The sequence below is a fragment of the Nelumbo lutea genome, chromosome 2, assembly GCF_056320005.1.
Source record: "Nelumbo lutea isolate HS-2025 chromosome 2, American lotus-T2T, whole genome shotgun sequence".
In the NCBI taxonomy this organism is placed as follows: domain Eukaryota; kingdom Viridiplantae; phylum Streptophyta; class Magnoliopsida; order Proteales; family Nelumbonaceae; genus Nelumbo; species Nelumbo lutea.
In genome coordinates, this window is record NC_142685.1 from 12,700,916 (window position 1) to 12,723,443 (window position 22,528).

The window sequence follows — 22,528 nt, forward strand, 5'->3', positions numbered from 1 at the left end:
CAAACACCCTTTTGGTACCCTAGATGATCCTCCTACAAAAGATTCCCTTTCTATGGAACAGGAGAAGAGAGAGAAGAAGCAGCTACTCCCTCCAAATGCCTCCAAAACAGATGGGACTTGAACCGCCCCCTTCAAAAAACTCCAGGGAACCCTAAAAAATTAGGGTGCCACTTCCTAGGTCGAAATTGATGAGTCCTACAAAAACAGGACTCTCCCCCTTTCTCTAGCTCTTCCTGAATTTGATGGGAAACCCTAGACCAGCTACAGAGCAAAACAGATCCACCAAAAAATCCAAAAACTGGGCTTACCTGAGGTCTTCGATCAGCCTCTCATATCACCATGCAGTCGGTCGATCTAGGGCTGCATGATAAAGCAGCTCAAGAAACCTTCGGCCTGCTCTGATACTAAGTAGAATTTGCTAATAACAGTTTCAGATGAATGCCTTGTAAAGAAAAGTAGAAGAAGTTGAAAGGTTTCAGCAGTAAAGAAGAAGAAGAGAGGGGAAAAAAGAGAGTGGGATGTTGCCGAAATTGAACGAGTCTGGCTGCCAGCCCCTCTTGATTTATATACTTAAAATAAAAGAATGGAAGATTACATGAATACCCTTAGTAGGGCGGCAACTTTAAGTAGCTGAATAGTCACAACTTAAAATAACATAAACTAATGGGCCTAAGGCCCAATTACTTCCTAACTTAACAACTTAAAAATAAAAAATAAAAACCTGGGCCCAATAACTTAAAATCAGCCCAACTCAACAATCCAAATAATGAATAAAACGCCAAGGCCCACTGTCCTTCTCCCCTAAGCATTTTATAGTGTTTGCAGAACCTCCTTCTATGGTTAGTGGGGAGAAACACAAGGTCTTAGCAATTTGAAGCCCTATCAGAGCAGCCAGAATCTCAGATTTTGCAGAGTCCGCTGCTCCTATTGAGCCACTGAAAGCCCAACAAATATTTCTGTCTTCCTCCCTGATCACACCTCCTATTCCAGCCTCACCTGGATTACTGAAAACACTTCTTGATGTGGGATTTTACTGAACCAATGCTGAATGATGGGATTTGTTGGAGGGATCTGAGCTAGTCTGTTGCAATGTGTACTTTTTGCTTAACAGGATGACTTGCTCAGTTGGTTGAAGGGAGATCTTGGTGTAGATTGACACATCTAAGAGTAGGTTGTTTGCTATTGAATTTGAAGTCAATTGATGTGGGAATATTTATTTGTAATTTTTTGTATTATGCTTCACATATGGAGCTGGTGGTGGGCAGGGAATGCCATTCTTTGTTCCTATTGAGGATTTTTTCTTTTCTTGTTTTGCACTTCTTTGCTTGAGCACCAATTTTTTCATGTACACCTTGTATGCTTTATTGTATGGAACAGAATGTTGGGCAGTCAAGAAACAACATGTCCAGAAAAATTAATGTGGCAGAAATGCAAATGCTAAGATGGATGAGTGGAAAAACTAGAAAGGATAGGATTAGGAACAAAGTTATCTGTAGGAACCTAGGAGTAGCTCCAATAGGTGATAAAATGAGAGAGAGAGTGGACTAAGATGGTTTGGGCGCATGCATAGAAGACCGCCAGCTGCACCAGTTAGAAGAAGTGGTTTGTTACACATTGAAGGGGCTAGAAGAGCTCAGGGTAGAACAAAAAGGGCATGGGTAGAAGTGGTAAGAAACGGTTTAATCACTAATAATTTAACAGTAGACATGGATTTAAATAGAATGGATTGGAAAAATAGGATTCATGTAGCCGAACCCATATAGTTGGGACAAGGCATGGATGATGATGATGATGACACCTTGTATGCTTTAAATTTAATTTTGCTATACAAGAAATGCCTCAACAAGCAAGGACCACTGGAACCACTAACCCTTCATCTGATAACCATCTGCGATCTCCACTCTTTAAATGCCCAAATAGAATAACAATCTCTGACCACTGAGGTTAGATGGGTCTCAGAACAAATGGAATTGCCATGTAAAACCTGGACTTCAAATAATTCAAACCAGGGTGCACTGGAAACCATTTAGTGTTGAAAATTGAAATGAGGACAACACATTGGATAGGAAGTGGACCATAATTGGAATTTGTTACCTATTGACCCTTCAGAAACCACAAGCTGATATGCCCACCAGCACCATAACCTCTATGTGAAATGACCAAAGCATCTTTTCCCTCATCTATTGAAATACCTCTTTTGCATGTTTGGTAATTGTGAAACTAGAATCCCTACTCAGATGGGCCCACTAGAATCCTCCCTGTGATATCACTACTCACCTTTCCTCATCCTCCTCCTCCCTGTGATATCACTCCTGTTTTGCCATTCCATTCAGTTTAGTGTCATATCCCTTGTTAAGCACATCCGTCCAGGTGAATGCCCTAGTATGAGCATGAAAAGACAATTCAGGATCCATCATCAAAAAAGTTCGATAAAATTTTTAATGTTGAATACTAACCTAACACAACCCATTTATCCAGCCTTGGAACCAATGGTGTAAGAACACCTTTCCTTTTCACTTAAACTCAAGTACTACAATGCCCGTCTATCTCAACTATTCAGGCCCTCAAGAACCTATTTCATTCATCCCTTTATCCCATAACACTTCATTGATGTGCATACTGCAAATTACATCTTCCAAATATTTACACCATATGCTGCTTCTGAAAGAACCTCTTGACTTGTTTCCCTTCAGGACTCCAAATCTGCTACCAACGGTACCCACAAGACACTACAGTTGTATTAAGAACATTTCCTCATGAACGTCAACATACAAATAGAGATGTTCCCAATGTGTGGCTGCAATGTCTTGTGGGTAGGTGTGGGTAGCATTCTTATAGGTAGAAGATCCGAGCCCTCCCTCCAGAGCCAAAAGATAAAAAGACAATTAGGCAATGATAGTCTCCACTATCCGGGGTTTTTCATCCACAGGTTATGCCATGTAAAGATCCTAGTCAAAAGCTTTTGCCAATTAGTAGCAGCTGCAACTTCTTTGATTTACCAAAGCATTCAATTTAGCATCTAGTTAAAAAATAAAAGAAAAAGCATAGTTGTCTTGTCTAAATATAACTCTCTTTTATTCAAGACACTGCAATCTTGATGCCAATATGCAAAATTTCCCCTACATTGTGCTGATTTGTATCTCCGAAACTTTTGGATCACCCCTAGAAACATAAAAAAGAACAGTTTCGACAAAATTAAAGAACTGCTTTCCCAATATTTTACTGCAAGATATTTATTTCCAACTTATAATTCAAACAGGATAACAAACATGCCATGCTGGACCAAATTGAACAAATAAAAATGTAAAGATTTGCTAGAGTTCAGATGGCATCCAACTCTTTTTACCCCAAAATGGAAAGAGATAACAGGGAAATATACCAGTGCTGTAATGCTATCAAATTCCTTGACAATATCAGTGAATTTTGCAACATCTTCCTCTTCGATTGAAGCAGAAAGATCCTGCCATAAAAGGAAAACAAAAATTAAAACCATAATTTACTTGAGGTTACAATTATGAGAAAATAATAGATACTACATGGAATTTATTAATCTTAATGCTGAAACCTGCAGTATGAGCAGGTAATGAGGTAAAAGTCCATAACCCCATTTTCTTTCTATATCTTCTTTTTTGGTGACAAGGGAAAACAAAATTTAATCCAAAATGATAAAACAAAAAGACAAGACTTTGTAGCCAGTATGTAAGATGGCAATGTAACATATACCAGCTACAACAATGCAAGTTTTCTGTAGAAGAGTATAGCAGTAGATCAGCACTCAGATACACCTGATCTCAATTTCCTACTATTGATTGGTGACTTCTGTTAAATATTGACAAACCTGGGTATCCAGGAGAACAAGGTGTTCAGAGGCCAAGGTGTGGGCTTCATAAAGCACTTATGCCAGCTTCCAACAAACAGGGAAAAAAACATTGAATCCATCCAAACAATGTTTCTTGGATGCTTAAACTCTACACATGTAAATTGATTGAATTACTGAAATAGTGTGATATAAATGCTCCCTCCTACAGATATCACTGTCCCTAGTTAAAAGGGCAAACACCAAATCAATTTTCAATTTGTGATTCCCCACGAGAAATTCTCAATCATGAGTAGAATCACCATAAATTTTCAATCATGTGGGCAGATCATGGATCTTAACATGTTATCATAGATGGAAATGAACCAACTCAAACCTTAAATCAATCTAGGAGGCACTCCAAATTTGAAGTTCAAATGTTTTCCTTTTTAATAGCCATAGCCTCTGGGCCACTGCAAATTTCTGCAAACACTTTAAATGCACAGTGACCAAACATTCATTTCAGATTCCCTCCTTCAAGATTTTTTTTCTCCTAAAACCTTGCAGCATTCCAAGACATTTTCCCTGCTATTGCTTATTTTGACTAGAAAAGACCTCTTCCTTCCAAGAATAATCCTGACAGAACACCAGGTTCATCCGGATTCCCTCTAGGGTCTAACTAAGATAACAAAGGTAACTGACCTTGAACAAGCAAAATAAAACCGCTTTTTAAAATCCAACCTGAAGACTGAACTGTTCTCCTCTGGGTGGAAAGGTCACTGGTTCATTCATCTGGGTCAATGGGTCAACCTGTCATGTTATGATAATAAAAAATTCCAAAAAATAAAATAACACAAAATCTGGTGACCTAGTAAATGGGTTGGATAGGTTAGTGGCTCAACTGTTTGGGTTGATGGGTTGTTGACCAAGTCAATGTTTTTTTAGTAATATGATTGATTAGAGGTTGAATGGAACTGGAATTGTGGCCAAGTCACCAGTCTGACTGGATAGGTATGGGTTGGAAAACATCAGAAGAAACTCGTAAATGGTTAAAATCAGATCAGACGTTGACCCACTGAGGTTGGCAGGTAAATAGGTTGAATGGCCCCCATTCAAAGAAAAAATGTGCAAAGTTAAAAAAAAATGTAAACACTTACAATATATATTTTTAAACCTACTTTATGGCAATAGAAGTGTAAAATAGTAAACATCAAATAGTAGTACATCATTAAACATAATTATTTATGAAGCCTTTGACCAAGCCGGTGTTTTGGAGAATAAGACATTTCAAATCCCAATTTTGGGACTGGGTTCCAGTCTGAACAGTCTGACCATCTTATCTACTCCATGCTTGACAACATTGCTTAAGCCATTACAAATTTAATTCTTTGATGCCTTTGGATCCAATTGGCATGATGGTTGCCACCTTTCATATCCTTCATGTTTTGGTCACTTTTCTCAAATTCTCAAATTAGGGACATAATTTTATTGATATTAAGGAAAATCAAGAATGTAGACAGGAAAGAACGAGTGCAAGGTTATGCAGACAAACTTACAGACAAAAACTTGTATTCACGTGTTCCAGAAAAAGTGGGCTCCAATTCCTGAACATGCAACTGCATCATTAAGTCTACATAGCTCATTAATTAAAACTTCATAATGATAAAATTTAGACAAAAATAAACCTGATATCGCTCCAATGAATTCGTGATTGCAACAGCATCACCCCTACAAAGTTGGCAAAGGCCAGCATTCAGGAGATACCCCTTCACACTGTATTTGAGAAGATTATTGTTCACTGATTGCCGTGCTATTTCTTCATAAATTGCAATAGCTTTTGTATAACTGGAAAAGTAAAATAAAAATTTTAGATTCCAAATTAATAGGACATAATTACAAGTAAAAGATACCGCTGAAAATTAATCACAAGAAAATCAAAATTCTAAAACTAAGTTGGTTGCTGACTTTATACTGAGATTTAAGAGCAACACAAGAACATACATCATAAAGCAAAAAATATCTCACAGAAACATCTGATCAATACACTTGCCAAGCATGGAATGAATAGGGAATAGTTATTTTGGGGTCCATGCATGTAGATTGAGTTATTCATTCGTTGGCTCATTATTAATAAAGTTTACAGTTATTCCGAAATAAAAAAAAAAAGAACAAAAACATCTGGCCAATGGCCTTCTAGGGAATTCTAGATTGTGGATGTAAACAAAAGTTCCTTTCTGCATCCAATACTTGTGTTGAAGTGCATTAACAAAGTAAAAAATCATCATCATCATCATCCATGCCTTATATGGGGTCAACTACATGAATCCTGTTTCGTCAATCCGCTCTATTTAAAGCCATATCCATTATTAAATTATTAATGCTTAAATCATTTCTTACTACTACCCATTTCCTTTTTGGTCTACCCCTAGCTCTTCTAGCCCCTTCCACTACTTGTAACAAATCATTTCCTCTAACTGGAGCTGTTGGTTGTCTTCTATGCACGTGATCAAACCATCTTAGCCTACTCTCTCTCTCTCTCATTTTACCACTTATTGGAGCTACTCCTAGGTTTCTATAGATGGATTCATTCCAAATCTTATCCTTTCTAGTTTCACCCATCCATCTTAACATTAGCATTTCTACAATAGTCATTTTTGTATGTTGTTTCTTGACTGCCAACACTCTACTCCATACAACATAGCTGGCCTTATAAATGTTTTATAGAATTTTCCTTTTTTTTTGATAAATAAGTGGTATTTTATTAAGCATATAATAGGAAAGTGTACAATCAGCCTAAGAGGAGGTGCGAGATGTTACCTCCCCTTAGAGCTATGCAGTTAAGCAGACACTCTACCCTGAATTACAATTATAAGGTAGCCCAGAACAGATCACCCCTCGATACCCCCTGTTTAGCCAAGGTGTCAGCCATGTCATTTTTATAATTTTTTCCTTTTAAACTAAGTGGTATTCTCCTATTACACAAAAGTCTAGATGCACCCCTCCATTTTGCCCAACTTGCTCTAATTCTTTGGTGGCATCCTCTTCAATCTCTCCCTTGTTATGAATTAATGAACCAAGGTACCAGAAATTGTCACATTGAGTTATCTTAAGTGTATCCTGATTACACTCCCATTATTATTAAATTTACATGCCATATACTCTGTTTTAGTCCTACTTATTTTAAAACCTCTTGCTTCTAGGGCATTTGTCTATATACTTAATTTTACATTTAATCCTTCATTAATTTCATCAATTAAAACAATACCATCCACAAATAACATGCACTGTGGAACTTCTTCCTGAATATGTTTAATCAATTCATCTATGATCAATGCAATTAGATGAGGGATAAGTGTTGAACTTTAGTGAAGAGTGAAAACCCACCGTAACTGTAAAATCTAAGTTTCTCCCATTGGTGTTCTAAGATTGGTTGTTGTCCCTCATACATATCCTTAATTCGGTCTTTATACCTATTTTGAGCCCTTTCTTTTCCAAGGCCCACCATATTATCTTTATAGGAATTCCATCTCAATCCTTTTTCTAGATCAATGAACACCATACGAAGATCTTTTTTTTTTATCTCTTTGAACTTTTCTATCAATCATCTCAAAAGAAAAATAGCTTCCATGGTTGGTCTCCCTAGCATAAACTCAAATTGTTTCTTTGATAAACTTGTTTTAAGTCGTAACCTTTGTTCAATTATTCTCTTCCAATGTTTCATAGTATGGCTCATGAGTTTAATTAATCCCTCAATGGTTATTACAACTTTGTTTATCACCTTTGTTCTTAAACATAGGCACCGCACTGCTATTTCTCCCACCATCAAGCATCATCTTTTCTTTTATTACCTTATTAAATAGGTCAATTAGCCATAACAGGCCTACCTCTCCCATACATTTCCACACTTCTATTGGAATCCCATCAGGTCCTAATGTCTTTCCCTTCATCTTATCCAGTGCCTCTTTTACTTCAACAGGTCCAACTCTACGAAGGTATGTATTATTTTTAACACTATTAGTATTGTTAGCTTTTCCTCCATTAGCACCCTCTCCCGGTTATTCAGTTAATAATTTTTCAAAATAGTTTTTCCATCTTTGTTTGATTTCCTCATCTTTTACCAAGACTCTTTGATCTTCATCTTTAATGCACCTAACATGGTTTAAATTTCTATCTTTCCTTTCTCAGCTTTGCTAGTTTATATATTCACTTTTCTCCCTCTTTAGTGCCTAATTTATGATAAAGTTCATCATAAGACCTACATTTAGCTTCATTCACTTTCTTTTTAACTTCCTTTCTTATGGTTTTATATTTTTTCCAATTTTCTGAATTTTAGCTTTTTGCCGTTCTTTATAACATGCTCATTTTAATTTGAATATATTTTGAACCTCTTCATTCCACCACCAATTTTCTTTAGTACTTTTCAATTTCCCTTTAAATTCTCCTAAGACCTCGTTTACAACTTTCTTTATGTTGTTTTCTATTTCAAGCCAAATATCATTAATCTTTCAATCTAAATTTCAATTCCCTTCTATCGTCAACTTGTTTCTAAATTGAGCTGGCTTTTCCCCTTTTAGGTTTTCCCACCTAATTCTCGGACACCTATTTTCTTCCCTATTTCCCTTCCATTTCCTAATGCACACATCTACCACCACTAGTCTATGTTTTGTTGTTAAGCTTTCTCTTGGAATAACTTTGCAATCTTTACACATCATTCGTTCTTAGACCTCAAACATAAAATATGACACATCCATGCCTATCAATAACTCATTGTCAGTTAGTGCCTTGAGAGAAATCAAATGCTTGAACATTGGAGCATATAATGATATTGTCATGTTTTATATGCCAAATGCAAGTTCATAAATTCATAACAGTTTTGCAAAACATTACCATTTTCTTGGTTTCAGAAATAGAAATTCTTGGGGATAAAATATTTCAGTTCATACTCATAAAATAATTTTGTTTTATATGAAATTTGAAGAAAATCATATATATCTTGGCAATGGTTTTTGATCAATAACAAATGTTCAAAAGCATTTTATTGATAATGAAATATGAGTGAGAGTAAGTGAATAAGAGATATAAAATGTCATGCATATATTGAAATTACCAAATATGTCAAAACAAAGTGTAATATATTTTTCAAAATTACTAGATATCATTATATTGGATTATTTACATTTATAAAAGGAGTTATCTAACTATATGGCCAATCATAACATTCCGTCAAAATGGTGCCTTTGGATTTTCATATGCTGATGTGGTATTGACTGGATAAGAGATTAGTATGTTATTTAATCATTCCTTCAAACTAACAGTGTGCATGTATGTAACCATGCAAGTGGGTATATGGACTTTTTTTTTTTTTTTGAGAGAGAGAGAGAGAGAGAGAAAAGGTAAAGTATTTCATTATACAGCCTTGCCCACTGAGGCACTACTGAGCAAGGCAAGCACTTTGTACAACTCAGTAAAACCAAAAAAAGAAGATCATACAAAAAGATTTTTACACTCCAAAAAAGAACTGTAAGGACAATTCTTGAACAGTTTGTGCGTTGCCACCCAGGAATATATCCTTCCCCAAATGCCCTTTAAGACTTCCTCCTATGATCTCAACTGATTTTCAAAGAGTCTCATGTTTCTTTCCGACCAGATTGACCACACCACCACCGCTGGCAACACCTTCCATAAAATATAGATAAAATGAAACATAATGACCTAATGATGTATAATGTACCAAACAAAGTGTCAGATAATATGCTATTCAACAAAATCAGACCAAATTGCATTCCATATGCTATTCCAAATGGAGGACTAATGGAATAATACTGATCAAAGCTGCACCACCACCCAACTGATATCTTTCAGATTGCATTCCTACTTGCAAATTTACTCTGATATACCTGGATGGCTGGATACATGTGTTTTGTTTTAGTAAGGATAACTGTATTAGAAGAAAGCAGGAAGTTTTACACAAATGGAAAATAATAAGCCACAGAGGTACAATAAGCAACAAAAAAGAGAGGCTGTACAGAGTATATCCCAACCAAGAATGAACAGACACCAGTCTCCTTGAATTACAAACTCTCACTTACACACAAATTCTGTAAGGAAAAAGAAATCCTTTTAGCTTATGAGCTCAAGACCAGAAATATAAGATCCCTATAATTTCATTTAAAAGTTTATCTATATTTGCATATACCATGCATTTCCCTCTTTTGGCAGACAAAGACCAAGAAATACAAAAAATGATGTTAATTTTGGAGGAACTTAAGAATATATGAAAAATCAATATTAAAGTGCAGCATTGTGCATTTATTTGGGTTGCTGTTTTGGAAATAGGGGCTTCATGTATTTATTGTTGTTGTTGTTGTTTATACTGTTGTATATCCTTCTTTTGTTAGATCCAACGTATTAGGTAGTGGATCTCTCCCTTATACTGCTTTTTTTTTTTAATTTTAATATCAGTAATGATATTATATTGTTATAAATAAAAAGTATAACAATCCCTTACATTACATCTACACAAATGATGATATTTTAAAGTGCAGCATCATGCAGAGGGAAATGATATTTAGAACAATGGAACTTCTATCATCACATAATCCAAACCAATGTATTAATATCGTCTAACCATGAAGAATAAAACAATTACATTTAGCACAGGGTGGCTTACTCTTCTAACTGAGCAGCAAACTGTGCAACTTTCAGTTTGCATTGATTTGCAGCAGATGATGACTCTTCACTTTGGAAAAAATCAGCAGAACGTTCAAAGAAAATAATAGCCTGCTCAAAGTTTTGTTCATGTTCATACATCTCTGCAATTTCCTGCACTTGCAAATGTAAGCCCAAGTCATTAGCCATCCTTGAAAGTAATACAAGTACATATTATACAAGGACTTTGGAGGGGTATCACACACAAGAACATATTCCTAAAGTATATCTTCATTAATATCTTAACAAGACAGTGCTCCATCAGATGACATTAAGGAGAAGCTAAAAAATTTAGATAAGGTAAATAATGATTCTGAGTAGTCCCTTCTTCACTCCAGAAGCAAAAAGATATGGATTAGATAATTTCTGAATCATTGTAACATATCTAGATGAGGTAAAGTTGCCAAAAATGGTCTGCCAACAGTGTGGCAGATGCTTTGGCAAGAGACGCAGTAACGAGGAGCAATTGTGCCGGGGTGTGACTTAGGAGAAGGAACTCATCATAACAATTCTTTTTCGTTTATTGATGAAATTATTCTAACATTGTGATAGTAAAAAATGCTTCATGTGAACCAGGTAGCTAATGCCAGCCCAGAACAGGGGTGCCTGGCACAATCTCTGCAATTTATTCTTTAAATCAAATTTTTTGATAAGTAAATCAGCTAATGAAACCATGTACTATTACTGGTAAAAAAAGATTAATGATTAATTTATTAAGTGAATATATGTGAAATTAGTACAATTTGATGACCAGAGTGTCACCCCCCACCCAAAAAAAAAAAAAATCAATATTACAAAGAAGTCCAATACAAATGCTGCCTTGCAGCCCCTTGTTTGGCTAATATATCTGCTAACCCATTTGCACTCCTTCTGATCCACCTGAAATCAACATTTGTATTCTTTGCTATCCTTTCAACTTCCCTGAAAATATGTTTAAGGGTCCATGGAATGTCTATTACATTTTGCCCAAGAAATAACTACTTTTGAATTCCCTTCCACCTCCACCTGACCTGACAAAAACCCAGTTGCTTTGCCAAAAAAAAAAAAAGTTTAGACCTTACCTTGTAATATCTTGCGCACATATTAAGCCTGCCAATTTCCATAAAGCTATTGGCTGCCTGATTTAAACATGAAATAGCCTCTGCAGAGAGCACCCAACGTTAGTAAGTTCCAAGAAGATGATATCAACTATAAAAAACTAAAATGAAATGCACATGAGAATATGGATTGAAATGGAACCGTCTACATTCTTTTTTTTTCTGACAAGTGTCAACATTTTTTTTATCACTAAGACAATAAAAAAATTATTAAATGGTATCTGTCTACATTACAGTTTCATATATGTAATATTAGGCTACAGATGTTGCAGAAAGGTTGCTTCCAATGTTATAAGACTCAGACCAGACCATATGGTCAGACTGTGAAAGTCATGAACCAGCTGCCTTTCCAGTTTTTAGAACACCATTTTTTCAAATTTCTGAAAAACCAGCTGACAAATCAGAAAATCATGACAACTGTTGAAAACAGTCCAAGTTCAACAACCCATCTGGTTTTCAATGACCCGCCCAGGTCAATGATTTATCACAAATCATAAAATTACAATTACATAATTTGAACATGTAATCTCTTCCTCATGTAAAAACACACTACAATTGATCCATATGCTGATCTTCAGGGGAGACATGGGTCAGGATTGATAAGAGGCCAAGGTTTGTTGCCATACTTGCTGATTTATGATTTAGTCATATTGTAATTACACCAACTGTACTATTTCATTCAGGATAATGAAATGCATTGTTTCTGATCAAAACTTTTACAGTAAGAAATATATGTATCAGATTAAAATCTAATAGTGTGATGTATTACAGGTAAAGTTCTACTTATGAGTTAACAATACAAAAACCTTGAGGAGAAACTTTTTTGTAACAGCTAGCAGCATTTGCATATGCTGAAGCAGCTTCATGCTTGCTTTCTGCCTGTAAACAGGAACTAAAAGCATTACAAAGGTATGTGGACAAACATTTATGTTTGGCAATGTTTTACACAAAGGACCAGCAATGTGTTACACAACCACTAACCTTCAAGTGACAATCAGCCATTTTGAGATATATAGATCCTGCTTTATCCCCTGAAAACCCAATAGAGGGATTAGTAAGCTAATAAATTTGGGTTCTCTCTATATAGAAAAATCCAGTGGCTAAGATTTATGTTTCATATGAATAGTCAAATCCACAACTCTTTGAAGCTATGACAGTGGGAGCAATTTATAGTTTTTTTTTCAAAAGTAAAGCACTAATAGTGTTTTTTTTTTTGAGAAGGTATTTTGAATCACAACAATAACAATATATTCTAAGAAAAAAGCTAGTGGCACAGTGGCCAAGGATTTTGCATATCTGAGGCGTTTTTTCCCCTGGGTTTTATCCTTCATCTTTGTATCCGTTCTTATGCACCGAAATCTTATTTTTCATTGATAAAAGAAAATTACAACCTGAATCCAAGGGCCTAAATGCATGGGTGGACCTAGTGAATGTTATGGTCAGCCGACACTCAATATCTTCTTCATTGCCATTATGTGACTTTCTAGAAGAAACATAAGAACGTATCTAACGTGGTGCTCCACAATTAAGTAATGGTAATGAAAATCATCACCCTGATCAGATGCAACCTTCTATCCATTGGTTGTCATTATCATAAAGGATGTTATTTGGGCCAGAGTTCACAAGTTTATTCTGGATGAATACCACAGAAATAAAATTTTGGAGATTTAACAACTCTGGGTCCATAACCAAGCAATCGATCAATGCGGAAGGCTCCTTGATGTTACAAGAACCCCTAATGTAACTTGTAGAGGCAATCCTACTGACCATACCGACTTTATTAAATTATCAATCATCAAGGACGGGTTCAACTAAGCAATTCCATTTTAAGCGTCATGTTACTGGCCAGATGCCTGATTGCATAATTGAGATGGTTCGTTTTCGTCCATCAGAAATTGGTCAAACAACATACAATTCGATAATCAATCATGCACTTTCCCAGAAAACGATACCAACAAAACAGGAATCAATAAAACTTAAACAAAGTCACTAAAACGAAGGATGATGCCATGAAAAAGAAAATTGTAAGGTTTCAGTCACTTGAATCGTATCGGAACCATATTCCTGAAACACAATAAATGAAAAGATACTCAAATGAGGGATGGAATGATTACATGATTTAGCCAATTTGTAGAGCGTCGCAGCTTTTTCGTATAAATCTGCGGCATCTTCGTATTTATTGCCGAACAAATTCCAGCTACCGATCTTCTTCTCTGCTTTCTTCTCAAACTCCTCTCCTTTTACAATTTGATCATCTCCCTTCCCAATGTACTGCGCCATTTTCTATCTTTCTGATCTCTCGCGTCGCAACTCGCAAAAGCGAGAAGGAGATGGCAGTAGAACGAATGCGGATGTGATATCCATTTATTAGAGAGAGACGACGAGAAAATTAAAAGGCTGCGACGGGTCCCGTTCGAAGGGCGAAAGTAGTTTCCCTTGCTGTTAGATTGGAACTTTTAGTGGGTGATTGATAAAATACATCATGCCTCACGGTAATGAACAGTTCTAACAGTAGATCTTACATATTCTACTGATTGCATATAAAATTCCTAATCCGACGGCTACCGCATGAGTACAAGATGTTCTTCCCCCAAAAAAGAAGCTTCTCCCGTCTGAAAAGGTCAAAAAACATAAAAACGAGAGTACTAAGTAATCAGTAATCTTCCAAGTTTCAAACGGAGAAGGGGTGGCAGTGGAAGTTAGACTGGGCTAAACTAATTTCCCAATTTACAGCCATTGACATTTGGACTTGGGCTAACAGATAACTAGGCAGCCAAACTAAGATTCATCATGGGCTTGGGCTAAAATCTAAATGGCGTTCTACTTCTACATGCTTTTATTTTCATTTGTTTTTAATTCGCTACATCGGAAAAAAAAAACATTATATCGTTTTTTGAATTTTTTGTTTTTAACCAACAAAACATTTGTTTTTAACTAACAAAATCTATATAAATATCAAGAAATTTTCTTTTTTTTTTTGAATTTTTTGTTTTTTTATTCCATATCATTTTTTAAACAACCAATGAGATACATTTTCCCAATAACCTAAATAATCTATTATCCTAAAATTTATCCTAAACTACCTCCTCAACTTTCTCCAGAATTATCTCTAATTTTTATTTATCTCCACAATTATCTCTAATTTAGTAGAGAATTTCTCTCCTAAATTATATATAATTCCTATTTATCCTCTCCTCTACTTTTTATCTATATCTATCTAAAGAAAGTTTGGATCAAAAAATTTAAGAATTATTTAAATATTCTAATAAAATTATATAATAACTTTAAAATATTTATTAAAAGTACAAAAAATAATTTTGTATTTTTACAAAATATATCACGAAATTATGTACTAACAATTTAAATTATGTTTTTTTGGATTATCAATTTAAATGCTTTTGAATTATTTAATAATATGTAATAGATTTAAATAAATAAAATTCAAATAATAAAAAAATTAAATATTTTATAGATTATTTAAATATTTATCACAAATAGATTTTAAATAGTTAAAATAGCGAAATTATGTAATAAATTAAAAAAATCTTTGAAGTAGAAAAAAAATTATAACATAATATTAAAATTAATAATAATTTGATATATTACAAAATTAATAATGAAATTATGTAATAATAGTATAAATTATGATTATATGGATAATTAAATTCCATAAATAACTAATATTTTATATATTATTTGAGTATTTAAATAACTATGTGTTTTAAATAATAAAATATTTAACATAACCAGATTTTAAATAGTTAAAATAAAGAAATTATGTAATAAATTTAAAAATTTTCTGAAATGTAGAAAATAATTATAACATAATATTTAAATTAATAATAATTTAATATTTTTACATAATATTGTAAATAACTAATTTCACTTATATCAAGTAATAATTCGAGAAAATAACTTTCAAAAAAATAATATTTATTAATAATAATTTTAAACTCTTAATCTATATTTATTATATAATTATATATACTAAAATTAATATTTATTGTATTTCAGTAATTGTTTATTGTTTCTGTGATAAATGTATTTTCAACGATTATGTATAAATTTATTTTGTTTTTTATTTAATAGAAAACTTTCAATAGTTATTGGAGATTAAACTATTATTAGTGAATTTTTAAATTTAAATTATTGTATTTTTATTATAACTTATTGATTAATATTTATTAGAGATTAAACTATTATTTGACATTATACTATTTATTGACTAAGTTAATATATTTTTAGTACTTATTGTATTTTTGTAATTATTTTATTTTTTTCATTATCAATATATTTTCAATAATTGTGTTTTTGCTATAAATTTTCAATAATTATTGAAGATTAAACTATTGTTATTTATCAGAGATGAGACTATTAATTTAGTTGAAATTATGAGTGTTCATGAGTTGGTTCGGTTCGATCGTAGACTATTTGGCCAACCAAATTGACCTAGTCAGGTTGGAGAGTTGGTCAGCTGAAACTGACTAACCTTTTGTAAAAGTCGACCCACTCAAGTTGTATCGGTTTGGGTCAATTTTTTGGTTTTGTCAATCCGTTCAAAAGATTTAAACTTAAAAATTATAGTGTAATTATTAAAAATAAATAATTTTAAATTTTACATTTATGATATAAAACATTTTAGATTAAGAAATATGAGAAATTTCCCACTTTTCCATATTAAAAAGTATATTTAAATATAAAAATATTAATATATATCCATTGTTAGGTTATTCGCTTTTGATTGGTTTACAAATGGCCAAAGTAAATTTGATCCAACTTGGTTGAATTGAAAAATTTTTTAACCAAAGCCAACCCAAAATACTAGAAAACTAACCAACTCAGATCGAGTTGATTGGTTTCATCGGTTTGATGAATAAACCTAACTAAAAATAATTATTGCTATTTTTGTATTATAAAAAATTATTAAAAGTAGTATATAAAATATGAATAATTATTAATTATTTAAAAAGTTGAAAATATAAAACAATTGTATACTCTTATGATTCTATTAGGGTCATTTACTAGAACACATCTTATAGTTTAAATATTTATTTAAACCTACCTTATAGTTTTCGTTTTATTAAAACATCCCATATATTTTATAGCTTATTTACTTAATCAACCTTTCATTAAGGAGTGTTTGTTTTTCCATTAGGCCCAGGATTTTTTATTTCAAAAATACCCTTAACACTTTTTTTTTTGTACAGAAAAACAAAATTAACCAAATATAGCCAATAGAGTGGTTGCCCGTGTCTTATAAAGGGAAAAAGTGGTATTATTATTTTTTTATTTTGATTAAATTTATTTAAATGAACATTAGGGTCAAAACTGTCATTTTTCATTGTCATCTAATGGAAGATTGATTAAATCCATTACAAATTATAAGTGGTGTTTTAGTAAAATTGTAATTATATGGTAGATTTTAATAAATCCATGAATCTATAAGGGATATTTTAGTAAATAACACTTTCTATTGTTTACCTTTTGCTTAATAAATCCTGTGCATCTATAAGGGTAGCTTTTAGTAAATGACACTTACTAAAATACCCGTGTCTTATAAGGGGTATTTTAGTAAACAACGAATGCCAAATGCAGTCTAATGATTTTATGTTAAAATAAGGAAACAAAAAGGAGATAAAATATAAAAGAAAGGCTTATTGGCGGATGCATATTACTCTGGTTTGCTACCCACAGTGTTCCCACACCCTACCCAGAACACCCCTGCCATGCATTGGAAACATCTCCCCATGATTCCATGAATAACAAGGTTTCCAATGCGCAGCTGTAAGGTTAAATTTCATTCTCCTGCTCTCTTAATTTTTTTTTTTTTTTTTCTAATCAAGATCTCAATGATAAACAACAAGATTATGACAAAGGCATTTAAGAAACTTCTTCGTAGATATAATAATTTATAATTATTTGTATTGAGTTTTTTTTTTGTTTGTACTTCTATGTTGTTTAGGTTATTCACATCAAAATCACCTATAATCATTTCCTTTTTTTTATAGAACTATAATTATTTCTTTCAGATCATAAACTTTGGTGGTTGATGGTTTTGCTTGTTTCAGTAGGATATAGGAATATACAACTTGATTTATGGGGTGTTTGAGGATATGTATGATTTACTTTTTCAAACACAAACATGGCTGATAAATCAGCAAGGTCATATTTTTTATGCTGATGTGTCAGTTGGTTTGTTTTAAAAAACAAAATCACTGATAATTGATCCGTTTTATGGTGTGTTTGCCAGCATGCATAAATAAAAAATGCCATCTCGGCTAAGTTATAGTGTTTTTAAACAATACTAGCCACGACTTGTGTGATGCATGGATTTTGTTAAATAAAATTAAAACATAAAAAACCTTATATGACGTTTACAATTGAGTCAATCTCATAGCAATTTTCCCCATCCCCAATGGGTACATGACTTTCCTGACCCGATGGGATTGGGGATGGAGATTGCTTTGGCGGGACAGGAATGAGAGAGAGAGAGAGAGAGAGAGAGAGAGAAAGGGAATCCAGGCCTGACCTAAACTTGAGCTGGGCTTGGGTTGAGGTCTCGAACAGCTTGAGCCTAACTTGGGCCTAGCTCAACTATCCAAGCCCAAATCCATATATGTGTGTACATGTATAAAATATGTATTTATACATTTGTAAATATATATATATATATATATTTATAAATTTTCATTCAATTCTACTCTTGTCCAAGGCTCCAAGCTCAACCTAACTCTAACCTAAGTCTGAGCCCAATCTGAATTTTGTTGAATTTGACTTGGGTTGGGCCTGGTTGATAAACTTGGCCTTGACCTTGAATTGAACCAAGCCCATTCCCAAGTTTTTTGTTTTTAAAAACAAAAATAATTATTACATAAACAAAATTATATCATTTTTTGTAATGTGGCAGTTGTTTTTTATTTTTAAAAACAAAATCGTGTTATCAAACACTTTACTGCTTTAAGCTGTCGATGTTTCTGACCACCTGTGCTTATGTGTTTGTTAGGAGTAATCATGGAATCAGGTAATCCAATGGACACTAATTTACTAGATTCAGGTAATCCAATGGGCATTTACTTGTAAAATTGACTAAAAACTTTAATCTCTGGTTAATTCAACACGCAATATATTATCCAATCATTTTCAGTTCAACTGTATGTAGAAATATATACAACTTTGCCATGAATGAGATTGCATTAAATTCAATTAATGCTCTGAAACTCGGATTGATGTCGACCTGTTAAGGTTGAAGGATCACGTCACGTTCTTAATTTCAATATACTATGCTCCAATAATCGGATACAAACGAAACATGAAAACAATTAAAAAATGGTGATTAATAGGAGTACCGCAAAATCAAATAGTCAAAACGTATAGGCAACTTATGATGTCGATTTAAACGTGTACAAGTAGTTTAATATAATCATTATTTATAAATGTTTGACCAAATAAGTTGCACACAGGATTGAACATTGATGCATCAAATCCCATTTGGGACCTGAAAGTCGGTTACGGTCAGAATGTAAATGATATCCGATTTATTTGAATGCAATCTCGTTCAACATGATCATCCGAATTTGATCCATTTGTGATTGGATTGAATATGGAATCACTTCTATCTAAATTAATATAGTTTGGCTCGATTTGATATGAGAAATACTGGTATAATGGGCTTTTGATTTATAAATTGGAAAAATTCAAGAAGGGCCAAACTGTCATCTATGTTCTATATCTATAATGCTATCAAGCATAGTAGAAATATTAATTGTTTGATGACAGTTTGGTTGGCAGTTGGAATCGGAATGGTGTATGCTCATATGTTTGAATTAGTTAGGAATGAGAATAAGAGTTGGAATGGATTAAATAAATTGAATTGGATCAGCTTAATGGTCCAAAGTATTTATTAGGTTAGATTGGACCTGATCCATTGGTAAAAGATTTATATTAGATTGGGTCGGATTAAACCAATATCCAATCCATTGACATAAGATAAAAATACGGATGTCAGTGGATCAGGATTGGATAGACCCAAAAAAACACAATTTGAATGATTCAAATAAGGTGTGTTTTGTTTGGTCGATGCCTGATGAACTATTTTTTCTCTTTCCTTGTAATAATGATGGAGTGTAATGACCTACACGTGGGCGTGGCAATATTGACTCTAACCCATTTGATTCGCCTAACCCGCCTGTTTATAAATCCATTCATACCCACCCATTTCAGATTATGGATCGAATGACCCATTAGGGTTAGGGTGGGGTTGGGTCGAGGGTTCCAATGGGTCATAAAGGGTCAGGGTTGTAAAGGATCAATGTCCCAAGATCAATGTCAAAACATGAAAATAAACGAAAGTTTCTCTGTCATCTGTTCCGACTTCCTGTGTTCTGCCGATCGCCATTGCTAAATTGTCGAAGCTAATAGGGTTTCTTCATTCCGCCATTATAGAAGCTTTTAATGTCATTGTTTTCACCATAATAGAAAGATTTGATGGTTAATGCAACGATGCTTGTCGCTACCAAAATATGCTGTCTCTGATAGAAGGAGCTTGCCGCCTTTGTTCTTTCTTCCACCCCTCAGATACCGAGGAATCATTTTTATTTTCTTCTTCCACTCCCTTTGTTTTTTTATTCTATTGCAGTCCACAACGATTAACACTGGTTCGATCGTAGCAGACATTTCTTGTCACGGGATCTTGGGGCATATGCTGTTTTGAGGGTTTTATTGCCGATGAAAAACTCTAGGAAGAAAATCCTTGGATCGATGAGGCTTTGGTAGTGCAGGGGTTGGAGCTCTGCCTCTAGAGCTCATCAACGCATCTAAATTTTTGCCAAATCCAATCGAGTGTCGCCATTACTAGTGTACACAATACCTATTCAATTTTCTGCAATTGAACAGGTACGAAAATATTTTTTGTTAAATATTCTTTTAAAATTTATTTTTTGTTGTTTAATTTGTTCTAGTTATTTGAATGTTTGTGCTTTAGGTTTACCATTTTCCTTTCAATTTCTTGCATGTCTTTTTCTTTTTGAAAATTTCATGGAATTTCTTTTTGCATTTTCATATTTTTCTATCATTTTAGTGTTTTAACATTTTCTATTTTTTTTGCCATTTATACATTCCTATATTTTTCATTATTTTGCAATATTTGTGTTTTTCTATAATTTTTATCATTTCATATAATTTATTCAGTTTTCCTAATTTCTATTTTTTAAGGGAAAATTTCCTATTAGTACCCTACACTTTGGGCTTAGTGCCACTTTGGTCCCCGAGCTTTAAAATGCAACAATTTAATACTTTAACTTTTAAAACATGACAATTTAGTACCTATTGTTAACTAGTTGTTAATCAACTGTTAAGTGGAATTTGAAAAAGACACAAATACCCTTTGAGTGTCATCTAATTTTCTTTATCAACCATTCAAACATTGACAAAAAATTAACAACCCCAAATCCTTGCCTCTTCTATTCAAGAAAGTTGAGGTCACTAGAAAAGGCAAGGATTTGGGACTGATAATTTTTTATCAATGTTTAGATAGTTGATAAAGAAAATTAAATAGCATTTGAAGGACATTTGTGCCTTTTTCAAATGCCACTTAACGGTTAGTTAACAACTAGTTTGAAGTAAGTAATGGATTGTCACGTTTTAAAAGTTTGGGTACTGAATTATCGCATTTTAAAGTTTGGGAACTAAAGTGGCATTAGGCCCAAAGTACATAGCACTAATTGGGAATTTTCCCATTTCTAATTTTTATATTTTTCTAAATTTTTGCATTTTGTATTTTTTTTTCATTTTCTGCAATTTTCTATGTTTTTACAATTTTTTATTTGTATGTGAAATGATAATTTTGTTTAACTGTTTTATTATTTTTATTTGTTCTATAATTTTTTATATTTTACATTAAATATATTTATTATTTTCATTGTTTCTGTGCAGTTTTATTTTTATTTAGAAAATTATTTTTGAACTTTTTACCAATTTTAATTTTTATATATGCATTTGGGTTAGGGTGGGTCATATGGACCGATCAAGGTGGATCATATGGGTGGGTCAGGGTCAGGAGGGTTGTGACCCACTAACATCAATATGGTGACAAATGGGTTAGAGGGTCAATATGGGTTGTGACCCACTATGCAAAACCACCTCTACCTATAACCATTGAATCCATGGAAATGGAAGTATTCTTTTCCAATGTCATGTCGGAAAGTCAGGTTTGGTTTATAAGAAATTGTTTTGATATATAATAAAAAGCCCATTATTTGTTGATGTTAAAGGTCAAGCTGTCACCTATGGAGTCTGGTCTAGAAAGGGGGGACGAAGACCGTCAAATATTGCCATCAATAGAAATTTATGACTTCATCAACACTCCAGGAAACCATTTATTATGAGGAAAATACCAAGAAATTAATTTTAAGTGTATTTTTTTTAAATCTTGTATTTTGTATATATTTGTATTTGTACTCTTTCTAAATTGAGCCTTACCTGCATTTGATTGTAGTGCAATTTTATTTGCATTAATACAAATCTGTAGGAATACAAATAAAAAAATGCAAATTCTTATTTAATTTTATTTTGAATTTTACTTTACTATGCTTTATGTCTTTATTTACTTTATTTGTACTGCAATCAAACAAAATAAACTAAAATTTAAAACAGAAATATGTCAGAATTTACACTCAAATCATTTGCATTAGTATGTTTTTGCATAGTATAAATTTATTTACATTACAACCAAACACAGCCTTAACTACAAGATTTTTATATCATAATTTGACTTGCCTTGTTATTATTTTTCAACGTTAAAAATTAATTAGTAATGCAGACGCTCGAAAGGGGGTCCCAAGTCCAACTTGTTTGTCAAAAAAAAAGGAAAAAAACGTCATATCATTCCCACTCAAATATTAGAAGGGAGTGTTGGAGCTGCGCAAGGTAT

At 33.1% G+C, this 22,528-nt stretch overlaps 1 protein-coding gene and 1 long non-coding RNA gene across 5 annotated transcripts in view; one reads left to right on the plus strand and one right to left on the minus strand.

The window, feature by feature from the left end:
• Nucleotides 1-14,169, minus strand: part of LOC148868627 (alpha-soluble NSF attachment protein 2-like) — a 28,335-nt gene extending 14,166 nt beyond the window's left edge. For 2 of the 4 annotated variants that reach the window (XM_088971392.1, XM_088971393.1), the window contains exons 1-9: nt 13,716-14,169; nt 12,583-12,632; nt 12,408-12,480; nt 11,566-11,645; nt 10,467-10,618; nt 5,482-5,641; nt 5,353-5,400; nt 4,538-4,588; nt 3,380-3,460 (exon numbers count right to left, since the gene is read on the minus strand). In XM_088971392.1, the coding sequence (XP_088827518.1) occupies nt 3,380-3,460; nt 4,538-4,588; nt 5,353-5,400; nt 5,482-5,641; nt 10,467-10,618; nt 11,566-11,645; nt 12,408-12,480; nt 12,583-12,632; nt 13,716-13,881 (861 nt within the window). In that variant the 5' untranslated portion in view covers nt 13,882-14,169. The remainder of the gene's footprint in view (nt 1-3,379; nt 3,461-4,537; nt 4,589-5,352; nt 5,401-5,481; nt 5,642-10,466; nt 10,619-11,565; nt 11,646-12,407; nt 12,481-12,582; nt 12,633-13,715) is intronic. The other 2 variants (XR_016107558.1, XM_088971394.1) reach the window with 1 other exon arrangement.
• Nucleotides 14,170-19,911: 5,742 nt separating this feature from the next.
• Nucleotides 19,912-22,177, plus strand: LOC148868628 (uncharacterized). Its single transcript, XR_016108227.1, has 2 exons — nt 19,912-20,493; nt 21,870-22,177. It is a non-coding gene; the product is annotated as an uncharacterized LOC148868628 (long non-coding RNA).
• Nucleotides 22,178-22,528: the final 351 nt, after the last annotated feature.